The sequence below is a fragment of the Coffea eugenioides genome, chromosome 9 (genome assembly GCF_003713205.1).
Source record: "Coffea eugenioides isolate CCC68of chromosome 9, Ceug_1.0, whole genome shotgun sequence".
In the NCBI taxonomy this organism is placed as follows: Eukaryota; Viridiplantae; Streptophyta; class Magnoliopsida; order Gentianales; family Rubiaceae; genus Coffea; species Coffea eugenioides.
Genome location: NC_040043.1, coordinates 4943014 through 4959362, shown reverse-complemented (window position 1 = coordinate 4959362; position 16349 = coordinate 4943014). Strand labels below are relative to the sequence as shown.

The window sequence follows — 16349 nt, the reverse complement described above, 5'->3', positions numbered from 1 at the left end:
TGCATATTCTCTGTCATGGCCTCAAAGGTGATGTCAAATTTGAACTGAAATCTTTTTTTTTTTTTTTTTGGGATATCTGCTGCTTCTTAAAACAATTGTAGTTTCTGCTTTATGAATGATTTGAATGTTGCTTGATTCCCTTCTGCTGAGAGAGGGAATAGGGAGAAGGCAAAAGAATGATGAAAGAAATGAGAGAACTGGTATTACTAGCATGGAGTAGCATGGGTTGAATAGCTTACTTTTCAAGTTGTTTCATCAAGGTTTCTGAATCAGGCTTTTGTGGTTTTGTTGTTGCGTTTGCCCTACTAGCCGATCCTTTGTTTCACATCTGTTAGATGCTACTGATTGATCTATTTCCCTTCTTTGGCATATTACTGTTGCTTGCAATTTTTATCTATTTATTATAAGTTTCGGTTTAAACCGGGGTGGAAAAGGCATTCTTCTCTTTTTTATGCTTATGTGGAAAAAATAATGCTTTGTCCTGTTCAGTCTGTTGCAGAAGCTGCTGAGGGTATCTGGGATAATTATGGAAAAGAATTTGGGGCTGATTATTCTGGGATCTTTAAAGCACTTTCCCATGTTAACTACAATGTTAGAGTGGCTGCTGCAGAAGCATTGGCTGCTGCTCTGGATGAAAAACCTGATACCATACAGGTGACTTTGAAATTCTTTGGATCCTGTTACAGATGATAAATGTAGTATCCTTACGTATCAGAGATACTTGCAGGAATCGCTGTCCACTTTATTTTCATTGTATATACGTGAAGTTGGCTTTGGTGAGGACAACATAGATGCTGGCTGGCTTGGTAGACAAGGAATTGCATTGGCACTGCACTCGGTGGCAGATGTACTTAGGACCAAAGATCTTCCTGTTGTTATGACATTCCTCATATCACGAGCACTGGTAATTTCTTGCTTACTTTAGGTCCCTTTTTGTCAAAATACTTGATTGTTTTTCTAGAGAGGATCTACGTGGTGACTGTTTGTATTGGATGTCACATGTATTTTATTGTTGCCATTGACTTTGAATAGCTCCTTTACCATGTCTTCATTACATGTGCCAGGGCTACATTTTTGTCCTCTGCTTTTGACTGCTGAATGGCAGTAAATTTTTGGCATAGCATTGTGGCATAATAACGAGGGGTGCTTTTGACTGCAGGCTGACAGTAATCCAGATGTTCGTGGAAAAATGATCAATGCTGGTATCATGATTATTGATAGGCATGGCAGGGATAATGTGTCCTTGCTCTTCCCCATTTTTGAGAATTACTTGAATAAAAAGGTTGATTTTTTTAATTTAGTTGCTTACATTTTACTCTTGTTCTCCAAACTTTAAGTGGTGATATTTTAGGATCCTACATGTATAAGGATCATGCCATTATGACCCTCTTTTTCTGGGTTTACGTTTACCACGTTTATAGGATGTATCTCCTTACCTAATTTTCTTGGTTTATGTTTCGTTCTTCAGGCATCAGACGAAGAAAAGTATGACCTGGTCCGTGAAGGTGTGGTTATATTTACCGGAGCTTTGGCTAAGCATTTGGAAAAGGTGCTTTACTTATTTATTTTATAACTGAAGTCAGGCGGAGGACATCTTTCACAGTAATTATCTGTGTTAACTTCTTTTCCCGGACAGGATGATCCTAAGGTTCATACTGTTGTAGAAAAGCTGTTGGATGTGTTAAACACACCTTCTGAAGCTGTTCAGCGGGCAGTTTCAAGCTGCCTGTCTCCACTGATGCAATCAAAGCAGGTTTGTTTCAGAATCTCGCCAGTTGGATTGTCTCAATTTTTAAGTGAAATGACAAATTTTATGCTGTTATCCATAGGCCCTAAATTGTATGCTAGCTCTCCTTTTACAATCTGCTACTGTTTTTAAAGGTCAATTTTACAGGCTTCATCTTGGGGTACAAGTTAAATTTTGGGATTGCATTGTAGCATTGCAACACAATTAATTATGGGATATTTCAGGTTGTAGTTAGTATCAGACTATCTGTGTAGATTACTTATTTTTGCTATCCAGTTTTGCAAATTAGTTAACAATTTTTCTGCATTGATTTTGCAAATTAGTTTGTGCCATGTGGAGTGTTCAGAATGCCTAAGAACTAGTTCTACATTCTGTTAGAAGGATCTGAATCTGTGATTCTTTTATGTTTTTCTGTGATTTACATTTAATGCAATTCTCTTGCCCCCTGTTATTTGTTTCTTCAGGAAGATGCACCAGCTCTAGTTTCTAGGATTCTGGATCAGCTGATGAAGAGTGACAAATATGGGGAGCGCCGTGGAGCAGCATTTGGCTTAGCTGGTGTAGTAAAGGGATTTGGAATATCTAGTCTGAAGAAGTATGGCATTGTGACAGTCATGCGAGAAGGTCTAGCAGACAGGTATTTGACAAAAACAAGTGGTTCTGTACGTATTCTGGTTGTAATGTTAGATGCCCTATCTTGTCAAATTGTAACTTGTAGCAGTATGTCTAAAAGCAACAAACTGTTGGCAGAAAACATGCATGCATATGATGAAATGTGCTTTTTGTCCGACAGGCATTACCATTCTATCTAAAACTTTGGTACCTTGCTCCTCTGGCCCAGTTCCTATGATCTATAAATCTTCTGCCTTTTTTGACTGACTTCAGAGGCATTTCCAGTTGCACTTGAAATAACAATTGTTATAGATCATTAGAATACACAATAAAAGTTGTATAACAGTTTAATCTTTTTGCTTCTACAGTTGTCTTTCTTTTCTTCTTGGTTTTCAAATTTTCTCTGCATTTAAAGAGCTATTTTTTGGGGCTTTTCTGATTGGTTAATGCCTGTATGGTATGCAGTATGTTTCCAGTTTGATGTTGTTTTTAACAATATGAATAATGGCCGACCATTCTGTTTTATAGCTTTCTGTAATATGGATTGTCATTGCACTTCATATAGGTTTTCTTGCTAAGTGAGATTTAGTGTGTGTGTACCTGTTCTTGGCCTTATACTGCTACTGGGCCTTCCTGTGCATAGTGCTGACCTTTTTCTCCACTTGGGAGTTCTTCTTGCTTTCATGAATTGGCCTTGTTTTCCTGTCTCTTTTTGCAAATACATTTTCTATCAAATGTGAATCTATTTGAAATTTCAGGAACTCTGCTAAAAGCCGTGAAGGAGCATTACTGGCATTTGAGTGCCTTTGTGACAAGCTTGGAAGGCTCTTTGAACCGTAAGTGTGGAATGGTGATGAATCAGAACCTGTCACTGAATTCCACTCTGAGAATACCATCTGACACCCCTATGTTTCTGAAAGATGACACAGGCAGACATATCTACACTCACACATGCACAGAGAGTGTGAGAGACCCACACTTTGCACAGACACAGAGAGAGAGAGAAAGAGAGAGGCGTCATATATACTCCACTAGCATGCAAAGAGAGCAAGAGACCCAGAAACATGCAGAGAGAGAGAAAGAGAGAGAGAGAGAGTTTTAATATTTGTTCTTTTTTGCTTGGGGAGTGATTGCACTGACTTTCTTTAAAACAGGTATGTGATTCAAATGCTACCGCTACTACTAGTTTCTTTCTCTGATCAAGTTATGGCTGTTCGAGAAGCTGCTGAGTGTGCTGCTCGTGCAATGATGTCTCAACTCACTGCTTATGGAGTGAAACTTGTTCTTCCATCTCTGTTAAAGGTTTCTATGCTACATTCAATTAATCGATAACTTCATTTAATTAAATTGAGCTCCAGTTGCTTTAAATTTGTGCAAAGCTTGTTGCAAATTGTGTTTATACAGTTGTTAGTATGGGAATTCCACTCTATAATGGAAAATATTGTGTCAATGTCATTATAGGGACTAGGGAGTTTAGTGACTACCACACCGTGCTTTAAAAGAACACAATGCCATTTGTTATTCACATGATTAATAACCTTCATATGCTAGCTGGTGACACACATACATCTCTCCAACTTGTTAAAGTTTTCTTGTGGTCAGCTCTGCTTGGTGCTAAGGAGTTGGAACATTTCAACTTCCTGTGTTCCATATAACTGGCCCAACAGATTGTTGAAGTTCTAATTGCTTTAATATGTTTCATTGAAGGAAGTGATGATCCTTACAAATATATGTTCTGACTAATAAATGATCTCAAGGGTGGTCGGATGTGGATATACTAATCTATCTTTGCATTGGTATTGTATAGTTTCCAAAATTGTGTGCCAATTGCATTTTTATGTCAGGGACTTGAAGATAAAGCTTGGAGAACAAAGCAAAGTAGTGTGCAGCTACTTGGAGCTATGGCGTACTGTGCTCCACAACAACTGTCTCAGTGTCTCCCTAAGATTGTTCCTAAATTAACAGAGGTTTGTTATGCTACATACTTGATTCCCATATTTTCATTCATCAAGTGGTAACTGAATTCCTTGGAGCAAGTAATATGTGTATTTGATATTAAGCTGCTCCATGAATGTTTTCGCAGGTTCTAACAGATACTCATCCAAAGGTTCAGTCTGCTGGGCAGACAGCCCTTCAGCAGGTAATCGTTCTTTTACTTTGTAAATGTCAAAAAGAAAAAGAGTGAAAAAGTTTTAAAATTTTACTGATGTGCTGTCTTATTGGAGTTTTAGCACCTTTTTTGCAGCACTAATGTTTCCATTTTTTTTTTCAGGTTGGAAGTGTGATTAAGAATCCTGAAATATCAGCGCTTGTTCCAACTCTGCTGATGGGTCTCACAGATCCAAATGAATATACAAAATACTCCCTTGATATTCTCCTGCAAGTAAAGATCTCAAAATATAGATACTCGTTTGGCCTCAATGCATAATCTTTCGCATACTTACTTCAAGTAATTATATATTTTTTGCAGACAACGTTTGTTAATTCTATTGATGCTCCTTCACTTGCTTTGCTGGTACCAATTGTACATAGAGGGCTAAGAGAAAGGAGTGCTGAAACTAAGAAAAAGGCTGCACAAATAGTTGGTAATATGTGTTCACTAGTGACAGAACCAAAGGACATGATTCCTTATATAGGATTGCTTCTTCCTGAAGTGAAAAAGGTACCTTTTCACTTGACAAGCCTAATAATGTGGTTGAATGATGAATTTTGGATGTTTTATCTATTTCAAATAAAACAGGTTCTTGTGGATCCAATTCCGGAGGTTCGTACCGTAGCTGCCAGAGGCCTTGGTTCTCTAATAAAGGGGATGGGAGAAGAGAACTTTCCTGACCTGGTTTCTTGGTTGTTGGATACCCTGAAATCTGATGGCAGTAATGTTGAGCGGTCTGGAGCTGCTCAAGGACTGAGTGAGGTATCATTTTCTTAAATTTTCTTGCTTATTTTCTTCCTTTGTCCTCGAGAACAAATTATGTTAGTTATGAATCCTTATTTAAGAAATTTTCTCAGATACCTTCTTAAAGTGACCTACATTTTGAGTATCCTTTTTTTTAAGTATTGATTTGTTTAAGACCAAACACATATGAACTGGAGAAGCAAGAAAATTATGGTACCAATTTACTGATAGAATGCATTGAAGAGCTCAAGGTGAAGTATTTATCAGCATACTGTGTGTTGTGAGAAACATATCACTGATTGAGTTTTACATTGTCACACTAGAATTGCCCGTCTATACTGATGCATCTAGTGTGGGAATACAAAGATAGATGTCTATCAAGAATGCTAGCTGTCATGTGCCAAACTAATACATGAAACTCTTTATTGCTAGCTGCCATGTGCCAAACTAAGACATCAAACTCTTTATAAGTTTGGATACAAGGGAGTGTATTGCAACATGTAATGCCAGCTTGGAGACACGTTGAAAATGCTGAATTTTGAAAACGTTGGAAATTTTGGTCTTGTCAATTCTTATCGAGAATTTGACTAAAGAAATATAAATGGCAATTTACCCTTGAATTACTAGTATGGCAATAAACGTACCAGTCCCTTTTCAGGGCCTTATGTTTCATTATACTTAATTAATGTGTTCTAGACACACGACTTGATCTATAGATCACTGAAGATACTTCTATTATTCTCTGTTTGTTATTTATGGCTGAAGAACTTTCTTCCTAATACTTTATTTAGTAAGATAACATTTCTTGCTGTCAAGAAGGAAGGGAACCGAAAGTATTCATTACCAGTTCAAAGTTGGTCCACGGCTGCATATTTACAAAAACTACAAAATAATTGTACAGTTGGAGTCTTAAAATTTGTTTCTATGTTTCGTTATATATGGTAATTTTAATTTCAATGTTCTATCACTACCTCAATGGAAATCAGTATAAAGCCTTAGTGAAGTGGTCAGCTTCTTAATTTCAAAAAACTTTTGAACACTACCATTCAAGTGTGAAGTTTCTAAGATCTCCAATCCTTTTATCAATAAGCATACCACTTCTATGCATTGTTTCTCCACAGTTTACCTCTTCTGCACACCTCAATTCCTCTCCTTTACATCACTTGAGCTAAGTTAAACATAACATCCCTATTGTTTTCAGTGTGTTTACCATTTCTTATTTTCACCCTGCTTGCTTCTTGACTTTTTGTTCTTCTCTTTTGGGCTTGAGGTACCCACATATTGACTCTCTCTCTCTCTCTCTCTCTCTCTCTCTCTCTCTCTCTTCTCACACACACACAATGCATCTATCTCTCTGTCTCACTGTGATTGTCAATGTTGCCTCTCTTATCTTGCATGTCATAAATTAGTGACCGATTGACATGTAGCTTGCTTGATTTGGTCTTTCCTGTAAAGGGGAAAATACCATCTGCAACTGAGAGAATAGTTGATTCTTTCTTCCTAAACTTTGCAGATGGCTTCATATGATTTAGTACTATACTTTTGTGTGAGCCATCCATAGATTGGTCATTCATGTTATGGTTTCTATCCCTCTGATCAGAAATTTGTGCTTGATTACTCTAGAAATGAACTTGAGCTGATACAAAACTATAGCTATAATCTGCTTGAGCCTCTGATCCTCTTAGATCAGCAGTTAGGAGGCTGATTTTAGGAAATGCATACTTGAGCAGTCACGATGATAATTTGTCATACGTTTTGAGAAAATATGTGCATGACTTTGTGCATGTTAATTTTTTGAATTTACGTGCTTCATTTGTCCTTAATTTGTTAAACTATTTTTGTCACAGTTTTCAAATTTTGTTGATATGCTATCTCCGTAAGTGCATAGGCTTGGGGGGGCCTACCTCTCTGGAGTAATGTTCTTCCAATGTTGATGGTAATCTTTCTTCATTTAGGTGTTGGCTGCACTTGGAACCAATTACTTTGAAGACATCCTTCCTGATATTATTCGTAACTGTTCTCACCAAAAAGCATCAGTTCGTGACGGCTACTTGACGCTTTTTAGAGTAAGTAAAATGATTGAATTATTTTTCTTGTTGCTTTAATGTTCATGATTCCTTCATAAATTTGAAAATTTTCTAATGATGACGTATTTCGTTGTGTTTCTTTTATGATAGTATTTTCCGCGGTCATTAGGTGTTCAATTCCAGAACTACTTGCAGCAGGTTCTACCTGCCATCTTGGATGGTAATTTTCTTTGTGTCAAAATTAAGTTTGTCCTGTTGTACCGTCAATGATCATATATATCTTCTGGTATGCTTTGAACTTTTTGTTGTCTTACAGGCCTCGCTGACGAGAATGAATCTGTACGTGATGCTGCACTAAGTGCTGGACATGTTCTGGTGGAACATTATGCAACAACGTAGGTTCTCTTTATGCTTGTTCATCTGTTTTTTACCCTTAGGTTATGCTCTTCTGTTCTTGATTCATTTTTAGATTCAGTGCATAATTTTAGTTGTAAGAGAGTTGGAGCTTTGTTCGATTTCAACACATGCAGTTGCACACACTACAAATGAATTAATGTCTTTGGATGTGTGTATGCTTCTAGATTATCTGGAATACTCCATCTTGAAAATTTTTTAAACTGTGTTTTTCTCGTCTGTCTTTCCAGGTCTTTGCCACTGCTCCTTCCTGCTGTAGAGGATGGCATCTTTAATGATAGTTGGCGAATTAGGCAAAGTTCTGTTGAATTATTGGGTGATCTCTTGTTTAAGGTAATAATCATTATCTTTGCACTGTTGCCTTTAGTGTGGACCCCACCTTATTCTTTTTTATTTTTTAACTGTCACCTAGGTTGCTGGAACATCTGGAAAAGCACTTCTTGAGGGTGGTAGTGATGATGAAGGTGCTAGCACTGAAGCACATGGACGAGCCATCATCGAGGTACTCGGTAGGGATAAGCGTAACGAAGTTCTTGCTGCTCTATATATGGTTCGAACCGATGTCAGCATTACAGTCCGTCAGGTGATTATAGTATCAAAATAAATTAGTTAGTCCACTTGGACTTTGCCTTCTTTTTAGATTTTAATGACTATATTAATGGTATTACTCTCTTGTCTCAGGCTGCATTGCATGTTTGGAAGACTATAGTTGCAAATACTCCAAAAACCCTGAAGGAAATAATGCCAGTTCTGATGAATACTTTAATTTGTTCTCTTGCTTCATCATCCTCTGAAAGAAGACAGGTTCTTTGTTCTGCTCAGAATCTTTTGCTCAGTTTAGAGATTTACATTGATCTGATTGTGAGACATTTGAAAGAAAAATCTGATATTTCTTCTGACTTTGTAGGTTGCCGGACGATCGTTGGGTGAGCTTGTTAGGAAGCTTGGGGAAAGAGTGCTTCCTTTAATCATCCCTATTCTATCTCAGGGGCTAAATGACCCTGATCCTAGTAGGAGACAGGTGAGGCTTGTGTTTTACACGTTTCTGCATCCTTTTACTTTGTTTGTCTCTAAATAATCTTTCTGTTCTTTCTCATATTCCCTCCCGCTCCCCCCCCCCTTTCTTTTTTCCTTTCTATAAGTTCCTGAACCATCTTTAGTGACCAAAATTATCAGGACTTCCATTTGATTTTGATCTTTGTTTACGATTTCTGTTAATAAATGGTGGATAACTTTGTTTTGCCTGGTTCCAAAGACAACAGCCATGTACCTGCATGGCTGCACCACAGAATGAATACCTTTACTAACAGTGTGTGAATGATTTGATAAAATTTATAGCTCCAGATAAACTTTATCTGAAGGATCATGGTAATGTAACTGTGCAGTTTCTATATCTATGTAGATTTTTAACTCAAGGAAATAAGAAAAAGGCTAGATTTACCTACAATATTTGATAGTTTAACAATTGATGTATATTAGTACATCCCAATCAGTAGATAAGTGTAGTGGTTTCTTCTTTTATGTATCGCCCAGCCTTGTGTACTGCTATTCATTGACATGATCTCAGTGTGGTTTTACTAGATCTTTTACCTTTTCTAATGCTTGATTCCATTGGTATCTTTAGGGTGTCTGCATTGGTCTGAGTGAGGTCATGGCCAGTGCCGGCAAGAGCCAGCTACTTAGTTTCATGGATGAACTTATCCCTACTATCCGGACGGCCCTTTGTGACAGGTACTTCATGATCTCATCATAGTGATGCTGTTGTGCGTAGTGGTAATTTTCTTCTTGCTTGTTCATTATCTGAGTTTCTTTTTGGCCGCTTGAATAGTATGCCTGAGGTTCGTGAGTCCGCTGGTTTAGCTTTTAGCACGCTCTATAAGGTATGCTGTCCTTGTGCCTTGTTCTTCCCAGTGATTTTAAATCTGTTGTACTTTGAGAAATTAAAGTTTATCATATTTACTTGTAGAGCGCTGGAATGCAAGCAATTGATGAGATCGTCCCTACTCTACTTCGTGCTCTTGAGGACGATCAAACCTCTGATACTGCACTTGATGGACTGAAACAAATTTTGAGGTTTGATTTTCAATCTTTTGTAACTGCTTTTTTTTTTGGCAGTCTATTCACAGCTTTTATTGGTTATTATGGAATCTATTTGCTGTTCTATGCAGTGTTAGAACCACGGCTGTGCTTCCTCATATCCTTCCTAAGCTTGTCCATCCTCCACTTACGTATGTACATATATTGATACTTGTATTTTGTCTTGTGGCAATTAATGTATAATACCTCGGTTGATGATGAACAATTTGAATGCCTCCAGTGCCTTCAATGCACATGCTTTGGGAGCTTTAGCAGATGTTGCCGGTCCTGGTCTTGACTTTCACCTAAGTACAATTCTTCCTCCTTTACTTGCTGCAATGGCTGATACCAACGAGGTATGTCACTTTGCATGTTACGTGCAAGCTTTTCACCATATCTGTCATCCTCGCCATATACTTGTGTTTAGTCTCTTTGTTTCCATTCTTTGATTATTGACCTTTATTGCATTTTGGCTACCTTATTGATTTTTAAGTTATTTTGCTACCGTAGGATGTTCGCAATTTGGCTAAGCAGGCTGCTGAAACTGTTGTATTGGTTATTGATGAGGAAGGCATAGAATCTCTGATATCTGAGCTTGTAAAAGGAGTTGGGGACAGCCAGGCATGTCTTATGGTTTATTTGCTTCTCCTTACATTTGTTTACACCCTCAGAAACATCTCTTTTGTCCTAACTTGTTTTTCTTATGTCCAGGCTTCAATTAGACGATGTTCATCATATCTAATAGGCTACATGTTCAAAAATAGCAAATTATACTTGGTTGATGAAGCTCCAAATATGATATCCACCCTCATTATTTTGCTAAGTGACACAGATTCCCAGACTGTTATGGTAGTCTTCTGAGTTTTAAGCTTTCTTTTAAGACTTCATTTAGGATGCTATCTTACCATGAATTTGTCAGGTTGCTTGGGAAGCTTTGTCAAAAGTAGTAAGTTCCATACCTAAAGAGGTTCTTCCTTCATACATAAAGTTAGTCCGTGATGCTGTATCTACCTCTAGGGATAAAGAACGTAGAAAGAAGAAGGTGAACATATTTATTTTCATACTTGAGATCAGACTTACACTTCATGCTTTGTGCTGTAATATTGATGATTTTTGCAGTGCTTCTGCGTGCAAGCTCGTTTACCAATTTGGCGTATGTTTTTAATTTGTGATGCAGGGAGGTACTGTTGTTATACCTGGACTTTGTCTCCCAAAAGCTCTTCAGCCATTGCTACCAGTCTTTCTTCAGGTATTCCAGCTAATGTTATATATATTTTACAATTGACATCATCTGAATTAAGTCAACAAATTGATACCTTTAAAATGTCTTGAATATAAAAGCTCAAATCAAAATATGCTCATGCTCACATGATCCTATGCATGGTCACTCAGTATCATGGATCGTGACACGGCACACAGCTCTAATTGAACAGGTTTTGAAGAAAATTGATTATTTGGTTGCTGTAATAATGTTTTAGCTTGTCTAATATGTGGTGATAAGTATCATCCCCTTTGATTACTTGATGAGATTCTTTTGTGATCCCTTAATCTGCTCATGCCTTTCAAGATAAAGCAGTTATCCTTACTGATCCATTTGCTACAAAAAATACCTTTTAGGGTCTTATAAGTGGATCAGCTGAACTAAGAGAACAAGCTGCTTTGGGTCTCGGGGAATTAATCGAAGTTACAAGCGAACAAACTCTGAAGGAGTTTGTAATCCCAATCACTGGGTAAGTACCATGATATGTGAAAGGATGTCGTGTACAGTGGTCGTTCTTTTATCCTTTTTTTGTTATACCCTCCAAAAGAGAGACATCAGCACTAGCTTAGTTCTTTCAATGTGATCTGGGTGTCATGTTACCGCTTTCTCTCATCATATACCAATCAGAATGGGACCAGTTGGTTCACCAAACCCCCCTGACCCAGTACTTTTTTACTACTGTTGGGAATTCTAGACTTTGTTTGAAAAAGACTGTTAAACTTCTGCTTTGCTTTCATTTTGGTGTATGACTGTAACTCTTCTTGCTTCACAGCGGTATTTAATTGCTTCAAATTTCTTGCAAGTTAATTGCTTTTTAGTTCAATCCCATGGTAGTTGCTGTGTATGAGTGGCATCCCAGTTCAAAGTCACAGTGGATTTATGTCAATTTCGCCTTTTAATTTGTGTATACACTTAATCAACATGATAACCATTGAGAAGGTTAGATTTCCTGAAACTTGGAACTAGGTTACCACTTGATCATCTTAGCAACTGCACTGCCAACTTAAAGCTGTAAATTCTTTTGGCAATTGCACTGCCAACTTAATGCTGTAAATTCTTTTGCCAACTTAAAAGTTGAAAAGAAAGGAATTATCTCCATTTTAATCTTATTTGGACATTTTTAAAGTTATATTTTAATGGAAGTCTAACTATTTATTAGCATTTTTTCATGGGGTAATTATCTTTCTTGTGGGTTGCTCAATGGAGTGGGTTAGTTTGGTTGGTGATAAAAGAGTGGATGAGAAACCATAAAGGTCCACTCCTTTGATATTTTATACAAAGCCAAATGGATCTTGATTCAGGAGTGCGATAATTATCCTCTATGCATAGCATATCTTTATGTACTTGTTGCATGTTTATCTGATATATACATATGAAGGAGAAGAAAGTCATATAAATCTTTCTAAAGCCATGATCATACAAAGAAAAAATAAATGGACTGTTTTTATTCTGCTGGATGTATACAACAATAATGAGCTTGTGACATGTCATTTTAAATGTGTAAGGTGAATTTAGGGGCTTATTACTCTTCCGTACAAATTAATTTCAAGGTTTAATCCGTCCTTTTGGATATAGACCAGTTGCACTTTACTTTTTCTATTGACATGTACTTTCTCTAGTTGATTAGTTCCATTACCTTGTAATTAAATGTGTTATGGTTGAATATATTCTCCGTATTAGATTAAACGTAATACTTTGAATAAGGAGCTGGTTTCTAATTTTGGTAAATTTGCACTATGTAGGCCTCTGATTCGTATAATAGGTGATCGATTCCCTTGGCAAGTAAAGAGTGCTATTCTTTCGACTCTTAGCATCATAATACGGAAAGGTGGGATGGCATTAAAACCTTTCCTACCTCAGCTTCAAACGACTTTTATCAAGTGTCTGCAGGACAATACAAGGTTTGCTAGTAACAAGCACCATTTCCACTTATTATCATTTTAGATTGTTCAGTATCATAGGTTTGACATTTTTTTAAAGATGAGCACATTTATGTAGTGCTTGTGTACTCTCTAACTTTTCAGTAAGTTGTTGAGTCTTGTTTGGTTACATTGTCACAATTAATCACCGGTATTTGTCCTTAAATCATGCTTGTCTGCTTAAATTGTAGGACTGTCCGTTCAGGTGCTGCCCTTGCTCTTGGGAAGCTCAGTGCACTTAGCCCTCGAGTTGACCCCTTAGTGGGTGATCTCTTATCTGGTTTGCAGGTATAACTTGTGTTTTTATTTGTTGTAGTTTATTGATTGTGTAGCTAAATGACTGATTACCAGCTGGATTGTTACTGGTCAGACATCAGATGTTGGAGTTCGCGAGGCAATTTTGACAGCTCTGAAAGGTGTGGTCAAACATGCTGGTCAAAGCGTGGGAATTGCTGCTAGAACACGCATCTATACGATTTTGAAGGATTTAATTTACAATGATGATGATCAGATACGAAGCTCTTCTGCTAGCATATTTGGCATTATTTCTCAGGTCAGTGTGAGATTCCTGAGGATAGTTCGTACCATTTTGATTATATCAAGTACATCATTGCCCAATTCACTTAAGAAATTAGTGTCTTCTGCTTGGCTAAATAGTTTCAGAGATCAGCTTCCATGTATTATGGTTTCCTTTTCTGTGTGCTGTAATGACATACGACTTGCGAAATTTAAGTGTCCTTCCAAGTTCCATATCTTTTTCAGTTTATTTTCCTGACCTTTTTTAAGTCTATTCTTGATGCTAGCTGAGCAAACTTCATTTTACAGTACTTGGAAGATGATCAAATTTCTGAAGTGCTGAAGGAACTCCCAACTTCAGCATCATCTCCAAGCTGGTTTACAAGGCACGGATCGGTTCTTACCTTGTCTGCCTTGTTAAGGCATAACCCCACCATTGTTTGTGCCTCTCCATCATTCCCAATGGTTGTGAATTCTCTGATGAGTAACTTGAAAGATGAAAAGGTATCTCCAATCTTCTTGAAACTTAAATTACACTTTGCACCTAGAAGTTTCTATTGAGATTCTTGCCTTGCAATTTTGACTTGTGACTCTGACATTGGACCCTGGACGATCTATAATTAGAAAGCTTTAAATTCCTGCGGCTGTTATACTCCATTTGAAGTTCCCTGAATTCTCCTGGGGCTGGGAGGGATGAAATTTTGAGGTTGAAAAAGTGACTGAAAACATATGTTACATGAAATACTAGGAGCAACCTGAAACATTATTGGAACTTCTAATAGCTAAAAGCGTGAAACTTCCTTTGATATAATAGTTTCTTTTCTGTATTTTGTCGTATATGTCTGATGCTTGTACTCCATGTAGTTTCCTGTTCGTGAAACATCAACAAGAGCACTGGGAAAGCTTTTGCTTCATCAAATCCGGAGCGATCCTTCTAATAGCTCTGCTCATTTGGAAACTCTATCCTCTATCATATTGGCAATGCAAGATGACTCGAGTGAAGTTAGAAGACGCTCCTTATGTTCGTTGAAAGCCGTTGCCAAAGTTCGTATTTGACTTGAGACCTTCTGTAGAACAGAACTTTTTAATTGTACTCCACAAAAAATAAATTTTGACGTTGTATGGCAGGCTAATCCAGCTGCACTTATGATTCATGCTGCAACATATGGCCCGGTGCTTGCTGAGTGTTTGAGGGATGGCAATACTCCAGTGAGACTGGCTGCAGAGAGATGTGCACTGCACGCTTTCCAGTTGGCAAGGGGTAAAAGTTTTGTCGTACTGTTAGATATCTTTATCATTTCTAATAATTAGGAGGCTGGCTTTTTTCGTAGCTTGACCTTTCTGCAGTGTTTCAGCCAGTCAGAAAGCTACTTTTTCTAATGGCTCATTCTGTTGTGTTTCAGGTGCAGAAAATATTCAAGCTGCACAGAAGTTTATCACTGGCTTGGATGCTAGACGGATATCAAAGCTTTCTGAAAACAGGTAATGCATTGAAAGGTGTACGAATTGTAGTTTTTAGATGTCTTAATGGTCTATTTCTTTTACTATGCCATGTACTCGATGTGTGATCTTAAGATTTGTTGGTTGGTTTGTGTTACCCCCCCCCCCCCCCCAACACATTGATTTCTGAACAGTGGTATCCGAAACCATGGAGTTCAAAACAGCCAAACAAATTTATGCTCCTTTTGGTTGTTCCACTAAACCTCAGAAGCAATGTCCAATATCTAGACTTGACAATGAATTCAATTTTTGTTAATCTGCCAGAGCTCAAAGGCACCTCTGTTATGATGAAAATTGGAGATTATACTTTTATCTGCAAATTCTAGAAGCCACCTGAGCAGAGTTATTATTTTGTATTTCCTAGTGCATGTAATCAATAATGATACATTTGATTTGCTATAAGTATTTCTTGAAAGAGTAATTCCTCGGTATGATAATGCAGCGACGAAAGTGACAACAGTGAAGATGAAATGGGAAGCGGATCATAATTGATGCTCTGCTGAGTTGCTGTTTCAAGAGAACAAAACCCTTCATTTTGGAGCCTGGGACTTTCATGGCAGTTTTTTATAGCTAGAGGAACGTATGCACATGGACATGCCGCAAAAGAGGTTCTTATATATGAAGAATTTTCATTGCTAGGTCATCCATCCATCTTGTAATTGTTTATATGATGAGATTTTTTTTTTTTTTTAAACTCTCGAGACCTCAAAATTTTGTAGAACATGGTAAAATAGTGAATGGCTCAAGATGACTGTCATTTTTAAATTGGTTAGTAGTAAGTGTTGGATGTATGTGGTGGTGTAATACCCGAGTGGAATTGAAGAGCCAGACTAGCCTGAATGTGTAAGATAGGAGGTATTTTGTATTTTATATGTGAATGTACAGAGGAGCAATACCAACTGGATACATGGTGTCATTTATTCTGAAAGAATTCGAGACTGAAGGTATCAGAGCAATGGTTCACCGCATCTGACATTATATCTGACTGATTCATAAGAAAAATTTTGTTATGCTTGCTTTGTTCAGTATTATCTTGTTATTCACGTTCTTGTCTTTCCGACCATGGCAGCTGCTTAACAAAATTTTCTACTGAAAAGTTGCATTCTGGTAAATCTTTAATTGTCTGGGTTTCCCTTCAGCATTCAATATGCATGACACTGTGTATGTTTCTGGCAGAATGTAATTTGTACTTTACAAGAGTACCATTGGGAGTTGGCTTATGTGATCAGTTGCCTGTTAAGCTAAGTACCTATTTCGGTGCTCCTGTTTGCCCAAATCTGGTTGATTTTGTAGTAGTCATGCTCAGCTGCTCCTCTATTAAAAAAAAAATAAAAATGCTCAGTTGCTCATCAAAGGAAGCAGCAGCTTATAGGTAGCAAGG

The 16349-nt window shown here is 37.5% G+C and overlaps 1 protein-coding gene across 1 annotated transcript in view; it reads left to right on the top strand.

The window, feature by feature from the left end:
* The window catches only part of LOC113782940 (protein ILITYHIA), a 33099-nt gene extending 17088 nt beyond the window's left edge, over positions 1 to 16011 (top strand). The window contains exons 23-60 of the mRNA XM_027328920.1: positions 490 to 654; positions 728 to 904; positions 1160 to 1282; positions 1469 to 1549; positions 1637 to 1753; positions 2212 to 2384; positions 3118 to 3195; positions 3514 to 3661; positions 4204 to 4326; positions 4443 to 4499; positions 4632 to 4742; positions 4830 to 5021; positions 5100 to 5273; positions 7211 to 7321; positions 7433 to 7502; positions 7599 to 7677; positions 7927 to 8029; positions 8109 to 8279; positions 8378 to 8500; positions 8604 to 8717; positions 9321 to 9427; positions 9525 to 9576; positions 9663 to 9769; positions 9865 to 9924; positions 10014 to 10128; positions 10283 to 10393; positions 10484 to 10621; positions 10692 to 10814; positions 10950 to 11021; positions 11390 to 11502; positions 12776 to 12934; positions 13144 to 13240; positions 13323 to 13505; positions 13778 to 13972; positions 14333 to 14512; positions 14597 to 14729; positions 14872 to 14950; positions 15411 to 16011. Coding sequence (XP_027184721.1) covers positions 490 to 654; positions 728 to 904; positions 1160 to 1282; positions 1469 to 1549; positions 1637 to 1753; positions 2212 to 2384; positions 3118 to 3195; positions 3514 to 3661; positions 4204 to 4326; positions 4443 to 4499; positions 4632 to 4742; positions 4830 to 5021; positions 5100 to 5273; positions 7211 to 7321; positions 7433 to 7502; positions 7599 to 7677; positions 7927 to 8029; positions 8109 to 8279; positions 8378 to 8500; positions 8604 to 8717; positions 9321 to 9427; positions 9525 to 9576; positions 9663 to 9769; positions 9865 to 9924; positions 10014 to 10128; positions 10283 to 10393; positions 10484 to 10621; positions 10692 to 10814; positions 10950 to 11021; positions 11390 to 11502; positions 12776 to 12934; positions 13144 to 13240; positions 13323 to 13505; positions 13778 to 13972; positions 14333 to 14512; positions 14597 to 14729; positions 14872 to 14950; positions 15411 to 15456 — 4560 coding nt within the window. The 3' untranslated portion in view covers positions 15457 to 16011. The remainder of the gene's footprint in view (positions 1 to 489; positions 655 to 727; positions 905 to 1159; positions 1283 to 1468; positions 1550 to 1636; positions 1754 to 2211; positions 2385 to 3117; positions 3196 to 3513; positions 3662 to 4203; positions 4327 to 4442; positions 4500 to 4631; positions 4743 to 4829; positions 5022 to 5099; positions 5274 to 7210; positions 7322 to 7432; positions 7503 to 7598; positions 7678 to 7926; positions 8030 to 8108; positions 8280 to 8377; positions 8501 to 8603; positions 8718 to 9320; positions 9428 to 9524; positions 9577 to 9662; positions 9770 to 9864; positions 9925 to 10013; positions 10129 to 10282; positions 10394 to 10483; positions 10622 to 10691; positions 10815 to 10949; positions 11022 to 11389; positions 11503 to 12775; positions 12935 to 13143; positions 13241 to 13322; positions 13506 to 13777; positions 13973 to 14332; positions 14513 to 14596; positions 14730 to 14871; positions 14951 to 15410) is intronic.
* Positions 16012 to 16349: the final 338 nt, after the last annotated feature.